General features: G+C 32.0%; 2 protein-coding genes across 4 annotated transcripts; both read right to left on the bottom strand.

Annotated features, from left to right (window-relative positions):
* Nucleotides 1–2,829: 2,829 nt before the first annotated feature.
* On the bottom strand, nt 2,830–5,886 carry LOC145028573 (SKP1-like protein 20). Of its 3 annotated transcripts, XM_078977268.1 has the most exons (10): nt 5,676–5,886; nt 5,435–5,584; nt 4,634–4,895; nt 4,313–4,534; nt 4,036–4,227; nt 3,844–3,954; nt 3,635–3,740; nt 3,453–3,568; nt 3,215–3,360; nt 2,830–3,099 (listed from the first exon to the last, which is right to left on the bottom strand). In XM_078977268.1, exons 3-10 carry the CDS (start codon nt 4,652–4,654, stop codon nt 2,976–2,978), a joined length of 1,038 nt encoding a protein of 345 aa, XP_078833394.1. In that variant the 5' UTR covers nt 4,655–4,895; nt 5,435–5,584; nt 5,676–5,886; the 3' UTR covers nt 2,830–2,975. The 3 variants fall into 3 exon arrangements, with proteins under 3 accessions (XP_078833394.1, XP_078833393.1, XP_078833395.1); XM_078977267.1 differs by lacking the exon at nt 5,435–5,584; XM_078977269.1 differs by lacking the exon at nt 5,435–5,584 and having other exon boundaries at nt 4,634–4,837.
* A 14,767-nt stretch (nt 5,887–20,653) lies between these two features.
* PEL3 (HXXXD-type acyl-transferase family protein) lies at nt 20,654–23,272 on the bottom strand. The gene is made up of 2 exons (XM_078977266.1): nt 22,735–23,272; nt 20,654–21,801 (listed from the first exon to the last, which is right to left on the bottom strand). The coding sequence occupies exons 1-2, from the start codon at nt 23,188–23,190 to the stop codon at nt 20,923–20,925; spliced, it is 1,335 nt and encodes a 444-aa protein (XP_078833392.1). The 5' UTR covers nt 23,191–23,272; the 3' UTR covers nt 20,654–20,922.
* Between the last annotated feature and the right edge of the window lie 3,183 nt (nt 23,273–26,455).

Below are 26,455 nucleotides of genomic sequence, written 5' to 3'. Positions count from 1 at the left end.
GTTGCAAGCTCTCGACATGCCTTCAAAATCACAAAAGGTTAAATTTTCTACTAGGAAAGACTTTGAGTCGCCAATGAATATTTGAAAAAAGTTGAAGGATGTGACACATGCTATATTACAAAGCCTAGAGTATTTTAGGTTTCGGAATCTCCTAGGTTACAAAATATCCTTAAACTGAAATTTTGTTTTTAAATTGTGATTTTTATTATGAATGTTGAACCCTAAATGTCTTTATGAAGTTACATAATTCTAGACAAAATAAAAAATAAACAAAGTTTATGCAGGGCCATCTTATGATATTGTCAAAAAGGTGGATATTATTTGATTTGGAACCGAAAAAACAGAACCTAGATTTAAATTGAACCAATTTTTAAGATCGATTTTTGGTTTGATTTTAAACCAAACCGAATTACAATTTTATGTTTTTAGTTATGGACTTGTGGTCTAGTTGAGTTTCAACCAACCGAATTACCAAATTTACTTAATTAAATATTATATTTTTTTATACTTTAAAAATTATATATATATATATATATATATATATATATATATATATATATATATATATATATATATTAATATTTCATATTTCTCGGACATATCAACTTTCCAATTCCAAAATCACAAAAGTTTATTTCTTTAACATATTATCCACGTCATTGGTTATGTTTCGTTCGAAACTTCATATTTGATAAATGAAGCTTGATATTTTTTTTATTGAAATGTTGGATTCAATTTTTGGAAAATTTAATCTTATGGATTTTATTTTTAACCTAAAATTTTCGTTTCCTTTGTTTTCAAATCGAACCAAACTTCCTTTTTCTGTTTTATTACATCATCAACTTCATCTTTTACTAGGATAATTTGTTTCTCACCTACGTGGACTCCATGTCATCAGTTATACCCACGTAGTCAATGGTATAATAAACCAAAAAAAAAAGGTCAATTGGATACAATTAGAAGTATATTGACTTTAAAGAGCAAATCAAGTGTTACTAATTTTCATTTTATGCCATTTTTCATTTATTGAGATAGTTTCTTTAGCTAGACGCTAGAATAAGGAATTACATGAAACAATTTAGCAAAGGAGAACAACACCATTGTTGCCGATCTAAGTTCTCAAAATTAGATATATTCTTAATCCAATTAAAAGTGAAGCTTTGAATGGCATCCGTTGTCTCGATCCAACTTTCTTGAAAATGAACCAGTTTCTAGCCTTCCGTATAAGCCACAATATAATTCACAGAACCGTGTAGAGCCGTGTAGACCAATGAAAGCCTAAGGAGGGAACACATTTTGTTACGATGAGGAGAGTTGAGCAGCAGAGAATATCACTTACATTGAACGAACTATGGGGAAAGATAAATAACTTTAGCAAAGTTACATTCAAAGAAAACATGATCCACATAATCAATACCCATGTTACAGAAACAACATAAAGCAGCATGCACTCCCCTCTTAATAAGATTCGAAGAAAGGGGAATCTTGTTCTTCAACAACCACCAAACAAAACAGTTAACTTTTAGTGGGATCTACCAGATCCAAGAGAAACTTGAATCAGTAACACACAGATCAATGTCAGCCACCAAACTCCTCAAGAAATTGCCCTCTTTATCGCCGGTCCATTGTTTCATTTTGTTGGCTTTATTTAACGAGACATGCATAAAAATATTACATCTTTATCATATAAGAAAAAAGAATATTAGCTTGAAACAAACATAAGATTCAAAAAGAAACTAACATATGCACACATGTACACGACATTTAAATTCATAACTTTTAGATTATCATGATAAAGTTTTACTCAGTTGAATATTTCTTTAATAAATGGTGATATTGTGGGATCAAAGTTTTGATACACTTAACTTAGGTGATATTAAAGGCTTTAGTATAAACTAATCAATTAAAAAAAAAAAAAAAAAAAAAAAAAAACCTTATATGGTACAAAGTTAGCACATTTATAGTGTAAAAGCTTACATAGACTCGTTTATATGTCTTTTTGAATATATCATTAACTTTGATACCCACAATATGAATACCTCGTTTAATATGAAATTTGTACATATATGTCTAAAAGCATGATTGCTCCCTAAGTTAATCACTAACTTCAATACCCCCTTATACCGAAATTGATTGAAAAGTTATTAGTTTGTATGTTGAGTACATATGTTTGTTATTAATTTCTTTTTGAGTATCATGTTAGTTACAAACTAGCAAAAAATGACGATAAATATGTGATCTTTTATGACCATATATTTATTTAAATGGTACATATTATAAAATAACAACGGTAACACTTTATGTATTACTAAGTCATTGAGCTTCTAGTTATATCCAATTGCCAACAGTGGACATAATCGACGGCATGAAATCCACATAAACAGGGAACAGTAAAATACGAAGTCGGTATAATAAAGCCAAAAAACTTACTGGTCAATTCAAAGTTAGAACATAAATTTATGTGTTAAATATTGGGTTAAATGTCCATGTTTCCTTTTGTCCTTTTTTATGCCAATTTATGCAAGATTTCTTAACGATTCATACAACCAGATTTTCAATTTGTTACAAAAGTTTTCCTTTTCCAATTTATATGATTAAATTGTTCTGTTAATTTTTGGAAATGCGGTTGCATAGTTTGCATGAAAAAACCTATTAGTAAAGAAGTGAAGCATGATTCCATAAATAATTCAATATGAATCCAACCCTAAAATAGTAAAATAAATATATTTATATTGCGTTGGCTTTCTTTGGGTTTATCTCCAACTCAAGAACACAAAAAGGAATTAAAGTTAGGTTAGGTTATGATGTAGACAAGGAATAGTTTTGTCATTTAATTCAAAAAGGCTTCCTTTTTTCCTTTTTCCTTTTTTCTTTCTCTCCAAATGTTAAGAAGGAAAGTTTTGAACATTATGTTTGTAAAGTGTAGAAGTGAAGACATAAGAGGATAGGATAGGATGTGTTTATGTTTATGATGTTTAGCTACTTCTAGACAGCGGTGCAAATGCAATGCGCCTATCATGGCCCAATGATCCCATCCCTGTCCCCGACACTCTTTTTGGCCAAACAGAGTTTAGTCTTCTAGCAAAATCCTCTACTTCCCTACAACACATAACCAAAAAAAAAAAAAATGACTCGTATATTTTATATCTTAAAAAATAAATGATTTTTTTTTAAAAAAAAAAGGGGGGGGGGGGGGGGGGGGGGATAAACAAACCTGTCAAGTTGTTCCTTCATTGCAGGATCCAACTCATCATCAAAATCAAAGTCGGAAGAATGCATAATAGCCATAGGAGAATCAGATTCTAGCAGCTTTGAAATTTTACTTGGACTAGATGCAGACGAACACAAACTATCTGTTTCCTAAACCATCATTTATTTAAAAAAGATTAATTAATTAATTAACAAAAAAAAAAAAAAAAAAAACAATTATTTATCACAGATAAGCAACCAACCTTTTTATGATTCCCATTGTCAGTGATGTTAAGGCCCTTGGGATGATCCTTTCTCCTACGGTTTTTCTTTTTGTTCTTGGGAGCACCGGAACCAGACGATTTAACACCTTTGGAATCTGAAAAGGGTACATATGTAATTTCACTTGTAAGGCGATAGATATCATATCAGATAAATGAAATACCTTTTTCATCTCCACTGTTTATGAATAACAAGAGATCATCAACAGACCGATCATCAACACACACACGCTCATGCTCCTCTTCAACTTCAACATTTTGAAGCATACACTACGAGTCACATAGTTGACTAGGTCAACACCCAAACATGACATACTAAATTACTAATTGTTACAACACGTAGATGATCACAGAGAAATTATGAGCTGCTTACCTTTGCTTTTTCTCTGATTTTTAATTCTTTTCTCTTTCTTGCATATAACCTATTTAAAAGACGGATCCGTGGATCGTTAGTCCGGATCCTCAAAGGTTCCAACTTCTCTTCCTGCAATAAACGAATAAATAAAACAAAGCCTTCCAATAATAAATAAATAAATAAATATAATTTGTGTTGTGTTACTTTTACCTCTGTAAGATCATCAGGGAGATGAAAAGTGTGACGTATTTCTTCAGGAGTTTTGCCTTCTATCATGCGGGCAAGTGCACGGCTTGTGAGGTCAACCAGTGGTCTTAGCTGGAGACTATCCGCGCCAGATGTCAATTCGCATAACTTTTTTGTATCCAACCGTATCAACTTTTCATCAAAACTTTTCCTCTCCTATACAAAAATAATAATAACTACCTTTTGAAATGAAAAATGAAAAATGAAAAATGAAAAATGAAAATGAAGAGGTTGACTAGACCTTATTAGATCTCCCTTGCACTTGATGAAAGCGACAATAGTCAAGTATTAAGCCCAACACAGGTGTAGTGACTCGTTGAGGAAGTTTTATAGCATAGTTTTTAGAGGACCCCATGCCTGTTTGAAGCACTTCTCTGCATATCATTGGACAAAACATTGCGACCTCTTCCTCCACTTGTTGAGTTGAACCATCACGAGTTTCTACCCAGATGAAAGACTTCATCTTCATTCATAAACCACCCAAAAAAAATAGAATTATAACAGATATTTTAACGAAATAATGACTTCATGTTACTCTAAGAAACTACTACAGTAGGTATACCTCTGGTTTGACAATAGCCATGTGCCTTATGAAACTCAAGTTCCCAAATCACCCTGTGCCTTTGATTTCAATATGGAAGTAATGGGAGAACAATGATAGTAGAAACTCTTTCTCATGCACTCCACATTAGCAAATTACCCTAAATTCAGATAACAATACTACAAGCATTTTTTTATGAAGAGGGCTTCATCAGACCTTGTCGCCCTGATCAAAATTGAAGCCAACAAGAAGGGAAAGCCTAGAAACTGTTACGACTTTATGCCTGAAAAAATGTAACAAGTGATCTCCATATAAACTATCCACACATTTCAGAAGCTACTCATCATACAAGAATACAAAGTTTTAGGGGTTTTTGAATGTGTGGTTTCAAAATTGTGACTTGAAGAAGCAGATTAGCAGATAACTACTGATTACAGTTAAAATAGTAGGTAATTTGACATTTATCTCTATAGTCGTTTTATTTTTGACTACTCTTACTTCTCCAAATCTTGTTATTTTAACCTAAGATAGTAGAGACTCGTAATTATGTTCAATTTTCGCTAAAATCTCAAAATTGATTAACTTTAGTAGCTTTTAGTAGCACATTCAAGAACTCTCTTAGCATATAATCAAGCTTCTCCACAAATTCTAAGTCAATTTCAGAATTCATCTTCTCGCGTAAATCAAAGGTGTCATTTCGGAAAAGAAAGAAAAACCCTAAAAAGGAAAAAAGAGTTTTTCTTTGTGGCAAATGTATGCTTTGGTGTGATATGTGACTGTGTGCATGGACGTATAAATACATACAAGCAAGGAAGCACATACAGAAAATGGCGAATGTGTACGTATTTATATAGATACGGCCACAATATTACAAGTTTGATTGTGCAGGTGACTGTGAAATGACTCCGATCAACTATTAATCATGAAACTCTCTTCACACAAAGAAATTGCACAATGTGAACCGATTAAGCCCTAAAGAAGTAAAGCGAAATTAATTCTTAAAACAGATAATCGAAGGCTGTCCACAAATGAGCTACGACAAAAAAATTCGACCTTTACATACCTTCAAAGATGAATTCTCGGGTTAACCTCGAGACGATGGGAAGATTAGGGCAAAAATTTTTTACTATGTGGAATAGGTAAATCGTTTGAAGTGAAAATGGAGGTCGAAATCTGCAGCTAGGGTTTTTCTTTCGTTCTTTCTTTTTCTTCTTATTTTGGTTGGTAATGATGGTTTTAACGTGTTGTGCACGTGTCGATCAAGGTTTACAGGGAGTGGAGAACTGGCGGCTGGTGAGAATTTGGTAGAGGCTGTTGTTTGGACTTGGAAAAAGTACGGGGTTAAATGTCAAATGTTATTGATTTTTTTATTATTTTTTAATTTTAATACTATTTTTTTCAAAAATATCAAATTTATTTACTTTTTTGAATGTTGCTCGTCTCATTGGGCTATTTTTATTATTTTTTAATTTTAATATTATTTTTTTCAAAAATATCAAATTTATTGACTTTTTTGAATGCTGCTCATTTCATTAGGCTAGACAGAGTTGTATCGGCAGCACCACGGCATTAGTGAGGTGGACTCGTCAAATACCGAGTCGTGAACATGACGTGTCGAGCTTGGAGTCAAACTCGATAATGGGAAACTGAGGCTTTTTCTTCTTCCTCCCTCCTTCCCCATTTCTTTTCCCCCACTCGGCAATCCACACCCTCTCTCTTCTTCCCCCTTTTCTTTCTTGTTGGAGTTGAGGTGGAGCTCGATTTGGTCGGCACCACTCCCATCAGCCTTAGGTTGGGGGTAGGTGTCGAGTACATCTTGTGTTTTTGTATATGTGTCGGCAACCACGGAATAAAGAAAAAAATAAAAGGTATAACATACGTGGTTTTTAGGGCAGTGTGTTGGAAATTTAAATATCATAAAAATTTTCAAAAATTTTACCTTATGCCGGAAAATTTAACAAGCAACATTGACTATCCCTAAAACCCTTTTGGTTCATCCCCTACGTGTAAGATATGAATTTATACGACACGTATTGTAAAACATGTTTTGGATATCAAACACGAACACAACACGTAATTAATCTATGTGACATGTGACTCAATATAAATAGACACATTTTTAACCATGTTACGCAAAAAGATTGATTTACATGAATTTTGTACATGTATTATCTAATACCATTTTTTAAGCTATGAAAACATGCATTTAATTCGTGAGTATACATGTTTCTATATATATATATATATATATATATATATATATATATATATATATATATATATGTGTGTGTGTGTGTGTGTGTGTGTGTGTGTGTCGCGTGTTTATATGTGTCATGTGTGACAATTAAATTCATCTTATACTTGTTTAACCAAGTAGATTCATATTTGACACATGTAAAACAAGAAACACAAATTTAGAATTCGTGTCGACACTAGTATACACAAAACACTATTCTAAAACTCATATACAAAAAACTTGTGTCGTATATCAAATTGTCAAGTTTAGTGTCGAGCCTTTGGAGTTCCACCTCAGTTTCTTCCTTGCCCAATATTTGTCGAATGACATGCAATTGTTGAAGAGAGATAGACAACATATGCCAACCGTCTTCTTCTAGCTCCATCTCAACTTCTTCTTGCTCACATCATCCTCTACGTCAATTTTTCCATGATCTTGCCTCTTCTACTCCTGTCAGTCTTATGATTTTGAGTTTACAATATTGAGTTTGTACCGAGCACTAATGAATCATGGTGGAATGGTAAGAAAAATAATTGTATTATTAGTTTTTTTATTTATACATTTTATTCATTTATTTAAGACCGATCATAAATTTATCAGCTTTACTTTCTTTTTGATATTTTTTTTAATATTTTGTTGGGTTTTTCAGATTAAACATCAACTTTATTTTTTTTTCTTGAAAAAAACCCTTAATTTTCCATTTTTTTTTTTTTTGAAAACCCTGCAGAAGAAACAGCTCTCGTCTTTTTCATTTTTTTCTGAAAAAAATCCTAATCTTTTTTTTCCAAAAAAACCCTCACATTTAATAAGATTTTTCAAAAAAAAAGTCATGAAAAAAATAGAGAAATATAATGTATTTTTAATGAGAAAAAATAAAGTTGAAGTTTAATTCATAAAAAAACAATATATATATATATATATATATATATATATATATATATATATATATATATATATATATATATATATATATATATATAAAGTCTTTTATAATGTTAACTCATATTTATGTTATTTTTATAAAATATAGTTTCTATTTGTATCTTTATTTTATATACTTCTTACTTCCTCATGAGTAAGAAGTATAAAGTATGTAAAGTAAGATGCTCCTTTTGGTGGTAGATGTATGTGATATGTGATAGTTTACTTGTGAGTAACTGCGAGAAAAATATTAAATCTTGTGTATTAAAGGATAGCTATAGAAAGATTATGAATTTTAAATAAACAAGTAGTAAGGTAGTGGACTTATGTGAAGAGTCTATGCGTCATCCGTTTCCCGATTCCCGGTATGTAATTTATTTTAACGTTTAAGAATAATAATAACAATGATATTATTAATGTGACAACCCGATATTTTCGAATCAATGTAATGACCTAAAAAGTCAAGAATTTATAATATCTTTTAATGTAATGAAATTTGCATCAAATTTTTGAATGTTCAAAAGTCTCTATTGGGTTACATAAAATGATAAACATCATATCAAGGGTTTCATAAATATAAAGAACACTAAAATCCGAGTTATAACGAAGAATTTATGACCAATCTAAGAGTCACAGTAAAAACCGGCAATACTGATAAACGTAAAACGTGAAGTTTCAATACAATTATATTTAGCCTTAAGTATCTAAATGAAAGTTGTAGATATCATTAAACCGTATACGTATATAAAAAGAACGTCCAAATCTGACTTCGTATGAGAAAGTTATGATTTTTCCAAGTTCCAAATATAGCAGCAGACAGCTAAAATACTCGAAATAGAGATCGGGAGATTTTTAGCCGATACAACCTAAATGAGAATCAAAGATCTCAACAATAGTAGCAAAACGGTATAAAATATGACGAGAACGGACCTCACATGAAGAAGTTATGGATTTTTAACGGACTTTTCGTGTCCCGGCCCGTTAAAAATAAATAAAAATAAAATAAAGTCAAAACTTGTTGACGGAGTCTAAATGAGATTTGTAGAGCATAATCTCACCTACGCGTGGATATAAAGAACGTTAAAAACGAAGCTCGTACGCGGAAGTTATGAATTTTACAAGTTTTCGACACAAAATCTGAGGCTGTCAGGCCTACCAAGACGTGGTGAAGAAGCCACGACGTGGTATTGTGACTGATGGGTGCCAGGTTTGTCAGAAAACGTCTCATCAACGGAAGAGGATAGAATCCCTCACCACTACGTGGTGAGGTGTACCACGACGTGGCGCCCAATATAGGGCTATAAATAGCAGCCGAATGTGTTGGATTCCATTGCTCATTGCCTCTCTCTCTCTCTCTCTCATGCCGAAGCTCTGCGTTTAAACCCCCCGAAGCCATCCCGAAACCCCAATTTTCATACCTAAGTTCCGAAGGAAGGTTTTTCACTCCCAAGAATCCCGAGAAATTCAACTTTCTTTAGTCGAAGTTCTGCTCAGTTTTCGTTTCACCTTCTTCTATCTATCAGGTGGGTTCATACCCCTACAACTACGTTTTCAAATACTTTATAAATGCTTTTATACACTTTCAAAGGGGGGGGATACAAGTAAACACACGGTTACTCTCGTGTGGAAAACATTAAGCTTTTACTACACTTATCTTTATATAACAAATCATATGTGATTCATAACTATCATATGAAAACGTTCGCATGCAACACCTATTCAATAACATTTTGTCCTTTAAGAGTAAAAACATGTTGTTATGCAAATATCAAACACTTTATTTATATTTTGGTGTGTAAATGTTCAATAGTGCTATTACAAATGTTATACCTACATACCAAGCTGATACTGCACTAGGATTTATCATACAACGAATCATACATTTGAGAAAAACTATAATAGGTATAGTTTACTAGATATTCAAGAGATTTTACATAATATAAGTACTATATCAAGGAAATACTTTCATATACAAGAACAAATGAACTTTTCATACGTAAATCTATTTGATACTAAGTTTTGTGAGACGTTCAGCTTCACGTACTTTCGAGTATGTAGTTAAAGTCTTGTATTATATACCATAATCTCTTGTAGGGAGAGCATGATACTTGTGTATAGATCTATACGGGATTGACAATCTCGCACCTAAAGTGTTAGCTATAGTTAGGCCGGCAGGTCTGGGGTGACAAACGTCATAACATTCCAATGCTTGAAGAACGTTGTTACATGTAGTCTGGGTCAATAGTATGGTTATAAAACTCACATGGAGTATTAAAAACACGTTGATTTACGGGGTTAACCAATGTCTTAGCGATTTCTTTGTTTGATTTTTTTATGCATAAATCTACTATTTTAGGCATGAAAAACATTATTGCTTAATATTTTTTTGGAATTTTTTAACTACCATACACTTATGGAAAAATATTGGAATTTTAGAAACAACGTTCGAAATAGTCGGGTCTTCGTAGAAGACTACTTTTATACTAGTAGGAAATATGGGATTTTCTAGAAGTTTTCAAACATATACAAACAAATTCATTCAAATTTATACAAACATTGACATTAAATACTTATGAACTCACCATCTTAAATGTTGATCTACTCTTTCAAATCTACTTGTATTTCTCATGGATTCAGTAATACAGGTAAACTTCAGTTTTTGGAGAAGTGATGCTAAGGAGTCAGTTTTAAACTCATTTTGTCATCATATTGTAATTTATTTTTGAAACAAGTATCATCCAACAATGTAACCCTTAAATTATATATATGATGGTTGTGTTTACTTTCTTTACTATGTATTCAACTGTTACGATACTACATGAAGTCATCCACCCTCGAACGATTCCGCCGTTCTGGTTTGGGGTGTAACAATTAAGAGTTATAATATTAATTGGATATATATATATATATATATATATATATATATATATATATATATATATATATATATATAATTTCAAGGTTGAAATTGTAATTTTTTGGAAATCAAATTCGTAAGACAATTAGACTTGGAGTTTAAAGTCAGCTTGTTAATTCCTATGGACTAAATCTATAAATTTCATAAAGATGTTTGTATTTTTCCTATTGCAACGACATACAACAACTCGATGTCATCTTCCCTAGTTTGAACCTACAATTAGCGATAACTTCGAAAGGGAACTAGTCCAATACCTACGCACCTCTCATATTGTCCATTTAAATTCATTGACGCCCTACCTTATGACTTTAATGTGTGTGTGTGTGAGAGAGAGAGAGAGAGAGAGAGAGATAGAGATAGAGAGAGAGAGAGAGAGTGAGCGAGGGAGATCGACGTTGTGGAGGAAGGTCGGGAAAGAAGGAGAAGAATTCGGAGGGAAGTAAGTTGCCATCATCATTTTGGTCGTCGATCGAAACTATCACATAAATCTATAGTAGAGTGGAAAATCTATTACATAAGTCGAAATATCATTAATTTGTTTCCAGAAATTAAACATGAGATAATGACTATTAATTTCAAATTTGAAATTTGACATTTCAATTTCAATTTCATATAAATTTACATTTCAACCCTTTGTATTTAACATTTTGTTATAATAACTCGTTTATACAACATCACCTACAACCCATTAAACATTTATTCACCATTTTGTTTTTTCGACTGAACCATTTAATAATCATTTAACTCCTTCATTCAACTCTACGCACTCACAACTTACATTTCATTCAACTTTTATTCAATTATAATCAGGACCGGCCCACTAGTTTCTCATGCCCTTCTCATGCCCCAGACGATATGATAAAATAATGCACATAAATAATTGTTTTTATTATTTAATATTTACAATTCATGACACATCTTTGTTTTTGAAACAACAAATACATTATTAATGTTATAAAAAAGCTAGGCATAGGCTAGAAGTTAATAATTAATATAAACAAAAACAAAAAAAATGTTAACTACACCATATCACTACAACAAAATATATTAAATGACTTTGACATATTAAACAAGTAAGAAACCAAAACCACTCTAGAAGTTGATCTTTGGATGGAGAATACTTTAAAGATTTTCATGAGCAATAACAATATACTTTGATGAGCAACCCATCAATAGCATTAAACTTTCATGAGTTAAACTAGCCCAACAATAGCCTAGATGCACATTATCACGAAGACTTTAATGATTAACTTCAAAATCTGAATCACCTTGTCAATCTCAATTACCAAATGAACTTTAACCTCAACTGCACATTCCAAACATAAAACATCAATTTCTAGCATCCAAATCACCTCAGTATAAACCAATTCACCTTGTAACCAATATATACAAACTATAACATAACATCACAAAATAGTAGTTAAAATTTGCCAATTTTATAACAAAGTGCATTATCACAACAAAATCATACCTTATTGCCAGAATTCGTAGCAACATTTTAGAATACACTTCTATGCAAACTTATCAACCAAAAATCAATGTGCATCCATATGAAAGCGAATCAATAGAGAAAACTAGATAATAGATGAACAGCAAAAACAAAGGCCTTTCACACTAATAAATAAGCCAACAACAAATTAATTCTATAATTAAACTTCCAAAATTACCCTCCAAATCCAACTATTCTATTATATTTTACCTTTATTATTTCCACTTTTCCTCCAACAAGCCTTTCTATAGTCATCGTCCTCCAACAACTAACAAGAAGTAATCAAACTTTTGAAACAAACAACAATCAAATTATCGAACTCACTCAAGACAGAAATCGAACACAAATTAGAAATTAGAATGATAAAAAGGAAATTAGAATAGGAGTTGAACTCACCCAATTTAGAAAATCAAACACAAATTAGAAATTAGAATGAGAAAAAAAAAATCAGAATATAAGTCGAACTCACCAAAACCTCAAAATTCGTAAGTCTTTCATGTTTCATGTTTGCTTAAAGTTGGGTCTCCAAACCGCCCGGATGTAGTAGGTTTAGGAAAGAATTAGATAAATTAGAATGAGAATGAAACATAAATCAGATTACAGGGATGAAATACTCAGCCAATTATAGGCTCCTCGATCTCTACGACTTGCGTATTTCTAGACGATCAATAGGTCTTGCGATTATGTTTCTCAAGAGGCGCCAATAACGTCTCAAATGTCATCGAACCTCCCAGCAAGACACTGGTCAATATTGGACTTTATTTTGGGCCAAAGTCATATGTACACCATTACTTATTGGAATGAAACTATGCCTCAATTTTTCTGCTGCCGTGAGCCATAGCCCAATTCGCCCAGGTATCAGGCCAGGCCTGATTATAATTATCATCTTTTTTAACTCTTATACTACTTAATGATTTTGACTATATTTGTTTTAAAAATCTTTCGGATAAATGTATTTTAGATCGTTGGTTTTTTACTGCAATTATTATAGCAAGTTTATAATAGAATCCTCCCTAATAAATAAAGAACGTTTTGCCACATGTCACACTCTCGTTGATTTGGTTACATGTCATTTTGTGGTTATTTTCAATTAATTTTTTTCCACATGACATTTTGTGTGTGTTTTTTTTCATTTTAATAATTTTCACATAATATTTAAATGTAATAATTGTAATAATAAATGCATATCAATTTCATTATTGAATTACTTCTAATTTCAAATTTTCTAAATTAAAGTTTTATTAGTTTCATTTATTTAATTATCTAAATTATTTGTTTAGTTTAAAAGAAAAAAAAAACAATTTAATTTTAATAATTAAATATTTTTCTATTATAAATTCAAACTTCTCAAATGTTTAGAATTTCATATATATATATATATATATATATATATATATATATATATATATATATATATATATATATATATATATATATATATACCAATTTAATACATGAATCTTACACCTAGTTAAAAATATAAGCATCAGTTAAAAATGGGAAAATGACTTATTAAGGTAATTAACATTTCGATATGTTCACATCTAGATAACTATCTTTTTTTTATACACATCTAGGTAACAAACTTGTTGGAAGTGTTCACATACATTACGACCAAATTTTAAATTTCAAAACACATTGATTTTAATAAATAAACCATAAAATGCCAATATCAATTCACCAAAACTCATGTTCAAAAGAGAACAATATATAAAACTCCAGGACCCTCTAAATCATAAAACAATCTCCAGTATGTGTACAATCAAGTTGGCACCTTCCCGTGATCTTGAGAAGTACCTGAAACACATAAGACGGTAAGCACAAAGCTTAGTGAGTTCCCCAAAATACCAAACACAACTCATTAGCCACTCTAGGCCATAACTCAGTAAGACCCTTTGGTTAAACTGTCTCAGTGGAACCCTCCAGTCCCAACTCAGTAAACTCATAGCAACAATATTCAACATAAATCACAAAGACATAATGTAGAATATTACAATACACAGATAAACACATAGAACAACTCAATTACATAAAGATACCACTCTTGGTAAGTATAGTGAGAAGACTCACCCCGTAAGTAAGCTAAGTGAAAGAATACTTCTTGCACACGAATCACCAAATCTAGCCTCCGTTTAATCACATAAGATAATTATATCTAATTAACTCTTTAAATCACAAATTTACTAAATTATCTGATATTTGCACACTTAGCTATATATTTAGTATAGATTTATATAATTTATTAGCTAATTATTTACATATTATGTACAAAAGGTACTTAATAATGTTCAAATTGTATTTTCAGTCCAGAAGGGAAGCTCGAAAGCAAAAGGAAGCAAGAGTTACGATCGAAAGCTCATGAATGGAAGAAAGAAGGAAGATGCCTAATTCTGAAGCTAATCGGCGAGTAGGGACGACTACTCGACGAGTACATACGAAGGTTCGCGAAGAAATGGGTGAAGTCCTTGCCGCATACGGATTCAACAAAGGCACTCGACGAGTCGGTAGGCTACTCGACGAGTAGCCCTTGTTTTGAGATATCTATAAATAGAAGCCACAAATCCGAATGAAGGCTCTCTTTGGCTTTTGGAGAACTTACTTGGCGACTAAGGAACTTGCTGGAGATCAGAAGAACGTGTGAAGAACCCTAATCCTTTAATCTCGAAAAGAATAAGGAAATCTAGTTAATTTTCCACTTTACTTTTGAATAGAATGATGTTAGGTTTACTTAGATTCGTTTTTAGGTTTTCATATATTGAAATCATGAACTAAATTAGTTAGTTTCTATTTAGGGAAGACGAATTTGATCCTATGGTTTGATACACTCTTTTGATTAATTGTTAATTGGTGATTTTGTTAAATTAAGCTTGTTAAAGACCCTTATGCATTAACCATAACCATTTTCTGTTAATTGCTAAGTAATTAAGCTACATGAACATCTCTTGATTAATTATCTCATATAAATTTATGTGAACACATTGCTATATGCCTAGGAATAATGAATATGAAACTAGAATTAACTAGAGAATGGGTAAATTAATGTGTGAGCTTGATTGATACACCAACAACAAGAGGTTAATTGAATCACCAATTCAATTAGCTAATTACAAGTCTTATTTAATCCGAATAATGGAACTAGGAGGTTTATTAGTTTAATCATTTGATCACTGCTTAAATTAATCTATTTTGTAAGGATTGGTAATAACGAATGTGAACCTAATCACCATAATCGGTAACCAATAACAATTAATCTATTACATTAACATAAAAATTAACCATAGGAGTAAATGAGTTGAACCTAAACAGAAGCCCTTTTGATCATTGAATTTAGTTGTTTTTACGTGTTTTCAACTATTGGTTAATTAGTTAAGTTTTAGTTAAAGTTTCTAGTATTGTAAAACTAGAGAACACCCTATTTTCATCACTTGTCTTTTAGATAATATTAGTTATTAGTTTTAATTTCCCGTTCCCTGAGTTCGATACCCTACTTATTTAGCCATACCACAATTGATATGTCCACTGCCTTCATGTGTTAATTTTATAATTAAAAGTAGGTTTAAAACTAGTTGAGTTTACACACATCATTATCTCTCCCTCTCTCTCTCTCTTGAAGTGGGAAAAAGACCATTTTACCTCTCCATGGTTTCCCAAAGACAAGGTTGACCAAACCCTAAGTCAATAGAAGTCGAAATCGAGTCAACAATCCATTTTAAACCTACTCGTCGAGTGCTCTTATGGGACTCGACGAGTCTGCTAGCCATCCACAAAATTACTCAAAAGTTTGGCTCAACTCGCCGAGTTGACCCGTCAACTCATCGAGTTGTTGCACGATGAAAACCCTCGGGACAACCCCATCCGACTCGTCGCGTCGACTCCTCGACTCGGTGAGTCCATTCAGACTCATATCTCATTCAGTCGATTCCAAGGCAGAGAACCTTCCCAAACTCTAGATCTACACTCCTAAGGCTCATATATCACGTAAAGTCACAGGCTTTACGTTCATACATGACATTTTGAGCTTAAAATGCCATAACACACCTTAAAAAGGGTTTTCATTCAAGATCACTATTATGGTTGGATAAAGCAGGGACTTTTGGACTCTAGGGACCTCACATGGTCCAGATTTGAAGTTCAACCCTCTCAATGAACATAAAACACTCAAGGTCCTCATATTTGGGTGGAAAAACCCTAGACTCACAAAATCATGAGATCTATACAAAATAATGAGAAATGTGCAAGATTTATACCTTTCCTAGAAGCTCTAAAGTGAAACAACCTCAGATCTAGTAGCACCTTCTTGTCCCTTGGCTTGGAATTCTTATATTCTCTTCACAAGATGCACCAAACACTCACAATTAGGAAAACACTATCTCTCTCTAAGCTTAATGGCCGTTTAGGGTTTGCTCTCAGGGAAGTGTAGCCATAAATGAGGCTATAAGTGCCTTTAAATAGGCCCCAAACCCGGGGATTTAGGGTTTCTCATCCCAACGCCTAAGCAACAAGTCGGCTCCTCGGACTCGTCGAGTAGGTCATTAAACCCACGTGGCACATCGCGACTCTACTTGACGAGTTAGAACACCGACTCATAGAGTAGCTCAAGAGATAAGTAAATAAATAAATAACAAATAATATACCTGAAAGTCCAGATGTTACAATGCATACAAAAAAATATATGCCCAAATATGAATAAAATGAAAAGTAAAAATAAATTACTCAAATGATCCTTATGGTTTAGGAGAATTTGTGTTTTTGGTCTAGGGATGAAAGTGGGTCCAAACCCATACCATTAGACCTGGACCCGAAATTGATGGATTATAAGACCCGATAACCGGACCGGTATATAGAAACCGGTTCCGGGTATCGTCTGGGGTAAAGTGGGTATGGAACCGGTTGGAACCGGATACATGTATTAGACCCGGAATGAACTGGAAACACAAAAATGGAACCGGAAACCTTTAAATTTGGCATTGTTTTTTGTTCAAAATGTTTATTTAGTGATGGTTTTCATAACAAGGATGCATATCTCTATCTATGATGAATCATGTGTAATGAAGGGGCTGCAAAAAGAATCAAATATAATCACATGGGATTATCTCTACCAGCACCTTGTGTACAAAGTTGTACCAAGAAGAACAAAAGAATGTTTAATTCACCATACCAGCACCTTCTGATCTTCCCATGCTTTCTTACCACTATACCCAAAGGTCATGCAGTACGTTTCGGTACAATGTTGTTGATCTTAATGTTTAACTTGTCTGTTTGTAAAATACTATGTTGTTTGGTGTACTAATTAGTTTATCTATAAAATGATGTTATCTCAATCTGCTTGTAATCTAATTCCTAATTTAAGATAATATATTTGTCTACTTCAATCATTTGTATTATTGTAATCATCTATCTCTTGTTTTAAAATACTACAAAAGTACAAATTCAATTTTGGATTGATAAAATAAAATAAAATATTTATTTGTCTATTAATAAATATATTAATGTTAATCTAACCAATATACTTGTGTACAAAGGTAACACCTAGAAGAACAAAAGAATGTAACAATAAGAAGAACTTCAAGTAACGAACTGGGAAAACAGGGGATAAACAAAAAATACTTAGAGCCTAAGTATTAATGATTGAAAACGTTTTCTGGGCTACATAAAAAATACCACACGAAGGGTCCACTTTCACTAAACACAAAACAATCATAGTAAAATACAAAATCTGGAATAAAAACTATTAAATAAGAAAACTTCGAAAAATACCCCTGCCTATTATTTGCACTTTCTAAAGATTCATTCACATTTTTTTAAGTCCCTTTGATGATTTGCATGTTTTTAGCTTAACCTCTACTCAAAACAAAATCCTAAACATCCAAAACTAAAACATGACAGCTTTTCCGAAAATACCCCTAGGACATAATCAATATTGTTTGTGTAAAGCAAACCTTTTTGAGATTCCCTGATTGATCACCTGTTTCGTAATAAGAATGGAATTAGATAGAAGAATGGAATCGCAAACTGGAATACCAAGATTGCTTTATTAACTTTCTATATGCATAGTCACACCTCACAAGTGTAAATCACGTTGATTCCATTAATCTTGAAACACAAATATCAATAGTTGATTCCAATACATAACATAATGTTTGAATGTTAACATTAATCTTGAAACACAACAGAAAAACACAAACATCATGACAAATGAAATCAATTTTTTTTACAACTTACGTGTGTTTCTTCATTATTATCTACCAAATTGTCCACCATTGCTCTTTAATTAAGTGTAAGAGATTGATTTGAAGTTCAATTGTGATTGAATAAAAGAAAAATCAAAATGAGATGAATGTTGTCAATCACAGAGGAGAATAAAAATTGTGTTTTTAGTCAGTCTTGTAGTGGTGTTGTCGTCGATCACAGGGAACAAAAAAAAAAAAGAAAAAAAAAACGAGATTGAATGTATTTGATGATTTTTTATCACAACTATTGAGGATCCTTTATCGACGTCGAGCAAGAGAAAAGCGAGAGTTGTCGATCACCAAAGATAATCATGCTCCTTGCCCTATACCGGTTCCTTAGACACTAAATTGGTTCCTTGGCCTACTAAACCGGATCCGTTCCATTAAACCCGATTCCGATTTTTTAAATATATCCGATTCAAAAACCCGGATTACCTGGATCCATTGGAACCGTACCTGAAATACCCGAAACCCGGATAAGAGTAATTTTGGAACATAATACCCGGACCGTTTAAGAAAATTCCGGTTATACCGGTTCTGGTTTTGGTCCGGTTTCCGGTTCTTAATCTCATCCCTATTTTGGTCCCTAACTTATATTTTTTTAACTCGGATGGACCCACTGTTTATTTTTGTTACACGTTTGGTCTCTGTCTTACCTAAAAAGATTATTGTGCCCTTATTAATTTATTTTTTAATTAATTTTTTTATATATTAAAAAAAATTAATAATCTCTACATATCTGTATCTCCTCACCATAAATCTCAAACCACATTTGATAAATTTAATTTGGATGATCCCTACTGTTTATTTTTGTTGCGCATTTGGTCCCTATCTTACCTAAAAAGACTATTGTGCCCTTATTAATTTATTTTTTTAGTTAATTTTCTTAGTTATGTATTTATTTTTTATATATTTAAAAAAATTAATAAACCCCATATATTTGTATCTCCTCACCATAAACCTGAAACCACATTTGAGAAATTTAATTTGGGTCTTACCGATCACCATCTAATCTCTCATCCACCTCAACTTCTATTTCTTTTACATCTTTAGTAACATCGACATCTTCACCATTTTTTTTTTGGTACTTCAACTCTGGCGAACCAACACCATATCCATATCCTACTGTATCTTCATCTTTAGTGGGTTGTGGTGTTGAATCGACGAAGTTGAAGGACCGAAAAAAGAAATGATGATGAAGACGTCGATATCACTAAAGATGAAAAATAAATAGAATTGAGTAGAATGAGAAATAGGATGGTGAGGAGATACATATATGTGGGGTCTATTATTTTTTTTAAATATGTAAAAAATAAATACATAAATAAGAAAATTAATTAAAAAATAAATTAATAAGGGCACACTAGTCTTTTTAGGTAAGATAGAGACTAAAGACGCAAAATAATAATAATAATAATAATAATAATAATAATAAACAGTAGGGACCATCCAAGTTAAAAAAATAAGTTTGGGTAACTATTTTTTTTGTACACATCTAGGTAACGAACTTGTTGAAAATGTTCACATCTAGAATTTAACATGCTATAGCATGTCATAATTGTTAGTGATTTGTTATCATCAACATTATTTAAGTGTAATGAGATTACTTTGTTGACCAAAAGTGATCTTGATAAATATTAAACAAATAAGGAAGGTATGAAGTACACACTTGTTTAAGTTTGATCAAGTATCAAAGTACACTGTCATTTAGGGGGAAGCCCCTGAACGAACGGGGTCCGGGGGCAGTGCCCCTGGGAGCGGGGTCCAAGGGGTGAAAGCCCCTGGTTGGGATCGAACTGCCAGGTCAGCTCAATTTTTTTTTATATAGGTTATGTTATTATATAAAAAATGCATTAGAAATTTGGTTTTTTAAATAATTGACCCAATTTTGACTTTTATTCAGTTGACCCGTTTTATGACCGTTTTAGTGGTTTTGTGACAGTTTTAAACTGTCATATGATAGTTTTCAGACAAAGATCTAAATTCAGTTTTGGTTTCATTTCTGGTACTCACGAAATCATATCCTCTCTTTCTCTTTCTTTATCTCTGATTTAATCCGAATCTTATCCAATTAAGGATTTGAGAGTACCACCCAAATATTTTGATTAGAAAGTGATTATCACGATTTTCAGATTTTCAAGGGTCACTAAACAATATTTCCAACAATAATGATCATATGTGGATATTTCCAACAAATTTGTTACCTAGATGTGTATAAAAAAATAGTTACCCAAAAAAAAAAACCATGTATACAAACCACACATTGAAAACTCTTAAAATAAGCTCATAACACATAGTTATTTTCCCCAAAATTAACGACAGAAACAACCTAAAAATAAAACAAAATATACCAACGTAATAACATATTCATGTCACATGACATCTAAACATTTTATGAACTAAATTAAAATCCAATAAATAAACATTTCCATTCAATTCCATGTTTGACTTTATTCTTGAAATCGAATATCTTGAATTTTGACAAATCGCACCCGACACCGATTTGAATGTTCATTATTATTCCTGGAATAGAAATTCCTTATCCTTTTCAAGATTTTCCATTGCAGTCGCTTCCAAACTAATCTCTGCATCAATGCTCGTTCCACCATCCTTTCCTTGATACAAATAAACCATACCATCAAACCGATTATTTGCCCCGCTTCGAACGCTTTCCGGTTTTCCAAACCCGAAATCCACATCGTAAACCTTAAACCTAGGCGAACTCCCGACGGCGACACAGTTCACGCCGGCGTCCTTATACTGAAATATAACCGGATTACTTTCCCACTCCTTGTTCCGTCCCTCAATAGCCTTCGCATCGTGGGCATCAATCGCTTTTTGGATCATCGACGCCGCGAATTCAGGCGGATTCGCCTGCAATAATCCAGCGGCTGTCACGGTGAAGATTGCTTGGATCAGGTTACCGAAGTAGCTGTCCGGCATTGGAGGGTCCACTCGTTTCCGGCAATCGGCGAAGACAGTGTAGACGGTGTAGTCCTCCGGTTTGAGTTGGCGAGCGCGTGTGACTGCGTGCCATATGTGTGTGGAGAGTGATTGGAAGGTGGAGAATGGCTTGGTGGATCCCTCCGGTGGGTTGGCGTTCACCTTCGCTTTGATTTTATCGATTGCTGATTCCGAAAACCTGAAGATCTTCTCCCTCAACGGTGGCGCCGCTGCCGGCTTTGCATCGCCGTTTTGTTGCGCCGGAGGTGTGAGGTCTAGTTTCACGCGCGTGTTTCGGGCTTGAGTTCGGTCAAGGAAAGGCTGAACGGATATGGATTTTGCTCCGTTGCAGATTTCGGCCCATGAGCTCATAAAGTGCCACGTGGATGTGCCATCTAAGATCGCATGATTGAACGTGCAGCCCAATACAAGTCCATCTTTCAGCTTTGTTATCTGGAAGAAAGCCCAAATACATTAATTTACTTTTGTAATGATGTATTTGCTAATAAATTTTAAATTTTAAAAACAAGATAAATACCTTTTATGAAAATCCTGTATTTAATATTTCATAATTATTAATGCAAAAAAAAAAAAAAAGAAATAATATTGAACAACTTAAAATGCAATTTATTACAATGAGTTTAAAGACGAAGTTGGTAGGTATGAAAAGTCAAAAATACTCATTTATTGCATGATCTTAATATTTAATGAGAAATAATTTCTGATTTTTGAGGAATTTTATAGCTGGAATTTATAAAATCCAAAAATTGAAATAAATATTTTAATCTATAGACTCCATTGATAATATTCTTTCGTTTATGATCGCATAGTGTTAATTTAGTATAAGAGTTTATCTTCAATAAATCCTCTAACCTTAAACAAACCCAACCTACCATTCTACCATCAACTTTATAAGTATTTTATTAGAATGTTTTTTTGACATTCCTAATTGCTTAATTTTGTCCAAGATGCATAATTAGTAAAAAAAACATTTATTAATTTAATTAACAAGTAAAGATAACTACAAACAGTTAATGACTTAATTAGTCTATTTAACTTCGAGAGATATGGCCATTAATATAAATTGTCATGTATTAAAATAAAGATCTAATAATTATTATGAGAAAAGAGAACAAAATTTATGAATAACCATATTGATCACTACTTGAGATTCGTCATAGAAAACCGACTTATTTCTAATAAATTATATTTAATATACTTTTTTTTTTCTCGTGTCTGACTTCAACAACTAAAGATTGCGTATTATAGCTAGAAAACATGTGTATTTTACAATTGTTCTGATAAAAAAAAACTTAAATCATTCGTGCTAATAACAAATAAACATTAAAAAAATACTAATATAATTTAAAAATAAGTCAACAATACCTGGATCGATAAAAGTGGACGATGAAGCCCCTCTATGTTCAAAACACCATTATAAGGCATCAATTCTTTAAGCTTATTGGTGCCATCTTCATCCATTAAATCTGCAGTCTCAATGGTTTCTGCAGTTGCAGACACCACTTCCACCCCCTCCATATCATCATCATACACCACCTTAAAAACTCCATCTTCATCTTTATCAAGCTTTCCCGCCAACTGATGAAAATCTTCCAAAACTACCCTTAACCCATCTTTCAATTTCTCCACAGTGTCCTCAAACTTATCCACCCCACCTTTGTAAATCAACAGTTTTTGATTGTAGTAGAAGGCTATGTAGGGAAGATCAAATGTCACAAGTTGACACTCTTTTTTCCCAAGTGACTTTTGAGGCTTGACATGTGTCTTGTTTAGGATTTCTACCTTCAAATGCTTCTCTTCATTTGTGATTTGGGTTGCCATTGTTTGGTTAGAGATGGAAAGCAAGAGAGAGGACAAGACTTTTAATTTCTTCAAAGGAGTTGTGGGTTGAAAAGGTTTCAAGTGAGATACTTATAATTCATTTCAGTGTGGTTGAAATTGCATTTATGGTGTCATGTGTATAGTTGTGACCATTTATTACCCCTCTACCATTTGCAACTTTGGTATGGATGGAAAGTTACGAGTAAAGATATATGGTGCTTTCATTTCTATCAAAAAAATATTGGTCGTAAAAAAGATATTGCTAAGTACATTTAATTAATTATCATATATATTAAATTAATTTTTATTGAGTGTTTTTAGTAAAATTAGATGGATGCCGATAGCAGCAAGTTGTAGCTTTTATTTATGTGAAATGTTTAGTAAAAGTAACTATAAACTATAAAATAACATAAAAGTTTAAAAAAAGTTTTAAAACTCCAAAAATTATTTGAAATAATTTTTGGATTTTAAAATGTTTTGTTTAAATTAAAAGTTTTATGCTCGTATATTTGAACAAAGTTTATTCATTAATTCAAGTTTTTTTTTTTTTTTTTTTTTTAACTAAAAGTTTAAGTAACTATATCATCTCAAAAATTCGTTATCTAATATGCTCACAATGTTTTCTATGTTTACAAACCATGTAATAATATGTGAAGCAATGACTATCATTACTTAGAATGTTTTCGATATTTACAAAGCATGTAATAACATGTGGAACAATGACTAACAATGCTCACAATGTTTTTGATATTTACAAAGCAAGTAATAATATGTGAAACAATGACTAAGGATGCTCACAATGTTTTCGATATTTACAAACCATGTAATAATATGTGAAATAATGACTTACATAAATGATGATTTTGAAACATTATGATAGACATTTTGAATGAATTTTTTATTTTCTAATTATTTTAGCTGTTATTACAAAATACAAAATTATGATTAGTATATATATATATATATATATATATATATATATATATATATATATATATATATATATATATATATAGAGAGAGAGAGAGAGAGAGAGAGAGAGAGAGAGAGAGAGAGAGAGAGAGAATATTTTATCTATTATCACAAGCATACATGTAACTGTTTTTTAGTATTACTTGTTTACCCATTGCTCCTACTTTTTTTTTTCTTTTTCCCTTTTATTAATATTTATCATTTGAAGCTTTGAAGGGGTTTTAATTAAAGCGACACGTAAGCACTGAAAATTAATTGCTTGAAAAAGTGGGTTAATTCTCCTTTTTTGGTTTACTATTTAATTTTTTAAATAAATATTTATCACGTTTTCATTTTTCTGTATAAACTTTCATGAATAAGGAATCAATACTGATACAATTACTTCAATGAAACTGAGATTATTGATTCATACATAATATATTTTTTTTATTTATGATAATTAATGCTTTAAAATACTGTATTGTTTAGTTCTATAAATCATAAATTGTTATGTATTAAAAAATTATTTTATACAAATTATTTACCATACCAAATATTAATAACCATCTTCACGTGACTTTTTTTATATGTATTTATTATATCATTATCAAATGGCCATAAGCCACTAATCACATGTAATTATTTAAGAGAAATTGAGTTAACTAATTTTTATAAACGACTTTATTAATTAAAATAACCATTTTTTTTTTGTAAAATGATAATTTTCTTCAAAATAGCATATTTCGGAGTACATAAGAACATTCCAGACTTGGTCGCTCAGTATATTCCAGAATATGATATTCCGAAGTATTTATTTTCATTTCGGAGTAGTGGTGGTTAGTAGGAATTATGTCCGAAATTTGACACCGTATATTCCGGATTGAAAAAGTATATTCCGAAATAGACTCCGGAATGGACGTATATTCTAGAGGTTTGTTATGGAGTGTTACAAAATAGGGAATTTGTGTGTTTTTGTTCCATATATGCAATATATTTGTGTTTTTAATACCTTCATTACACGTGCTAGAATGAGTACATGTACATAATGTTTTAAAATCAGTTTTTTAGTTGAACCGGTAGGGTGATCGGTTTCAGGTTCAACCGGTATAACTTTTAATATTATTTCCTATTTACATACACATACATAGACATCCATAAGTTTGAACATTAAAAATACACATAAATACAAGTTGAAGATCAATCCAAATACATTAAAACACATAACCGTAAGTGTTAGGTGCATTTTGTGCACCTTTTTGCACAACTTTTAGTCATATTTATGCATCTATTTAGCATAGTTGTTATTCATTTTCGTGCATTTCATCCAATTCATGTTAGTCTCTAGAATAACTTTATTTGAACGCTTTCATATTGTTTAGGTAAACCGCAGGTTAGAACACGCTTTGGGAAGTGTCGGGAAGCATTGGTGAAGATTTCGGGATGATCAGACGAAGAACGGATAAATTGGAAAAATCAAGTTTGGATTTGGAGTTAGAGGAGTACATGAGTCGTGTTGGATTTACACTAAAAAGTGGGCTTGGGGTGTGTTTGACCAAGAAGAAGCTGTTGACCATGCTGAGCACGGGCAGTGTCAGTTTAGTGCAAATCAACACGGGCCGTATTGACTGCTGAACACGACCCATGTCAGTTTAGCCTATTTTGACACGGGCCGTGTTCAACCCAAAAATTGACTTTTGACAGTTTTTCCTATCTTTGATATTACGGGGTTAGGGTTATTTTTACACACACACACACGCACACATCATATCAGAACACATTTTGTGAGGGGATTTCGAAGGTTATTATAAGGGTTTCATCAGTAGTCATTTGGAAACATTATTTCTAGTATTTGTAAGTTGTAATTGCATATTATTTCTATCTTTTAAACTTGTGATCTTGTTCTAGCCATGTGTGGCTAGAACCTTAGTTTCTCCAATTTCATGTTTTGACTTCTTGGTAGTGACTTCAATCATATGACCTGATGTTTGTTCTTAATTTCTATCTAGTGAATTTGATTTTCCTTTAATCGAATGTTTGATTCTAATTGTGATTCTTATTGGGTATTTGAATTAGGGTTAGGTCATTAAAGTTATCTCTTTTACAAAATCCATAATTGTTTTGTAAAATTGAATAAGTAACAAGCATTAAGTTGATCTCTATTGAATGAATTTAGTGTAAATCTTATTCATATGCTCTTATACTCCCGAGCTTGTGAGGAGTATTGGGTGTTGTTGGGAACACTCACATAAAGCTTCATGCAATCTTTTAATCTAATTCTAAGAGCTTGTTTAGATTATGTTAGTAAGGTTAGGGT

The sequence above is a fragment of the Lactuca saligna genome, chromosome 2 (genome assembly GCF_052625555.1).
Source record: "Lactuca saligna cultivar CGN05327 chromosome 2, ASM5262555v1, whole genome shotgun sequence".
NCBI lineage: Eukaryota > Viridiplantae > Streptophyta > Magnoliopsida > Asterales > Asteraceae > Lactuca > Lactuca saligna.
Note: the sequence above shows the minus strand (reverse complement) of the source record. Positions and strands in the feature narration are given on the sequence as shown.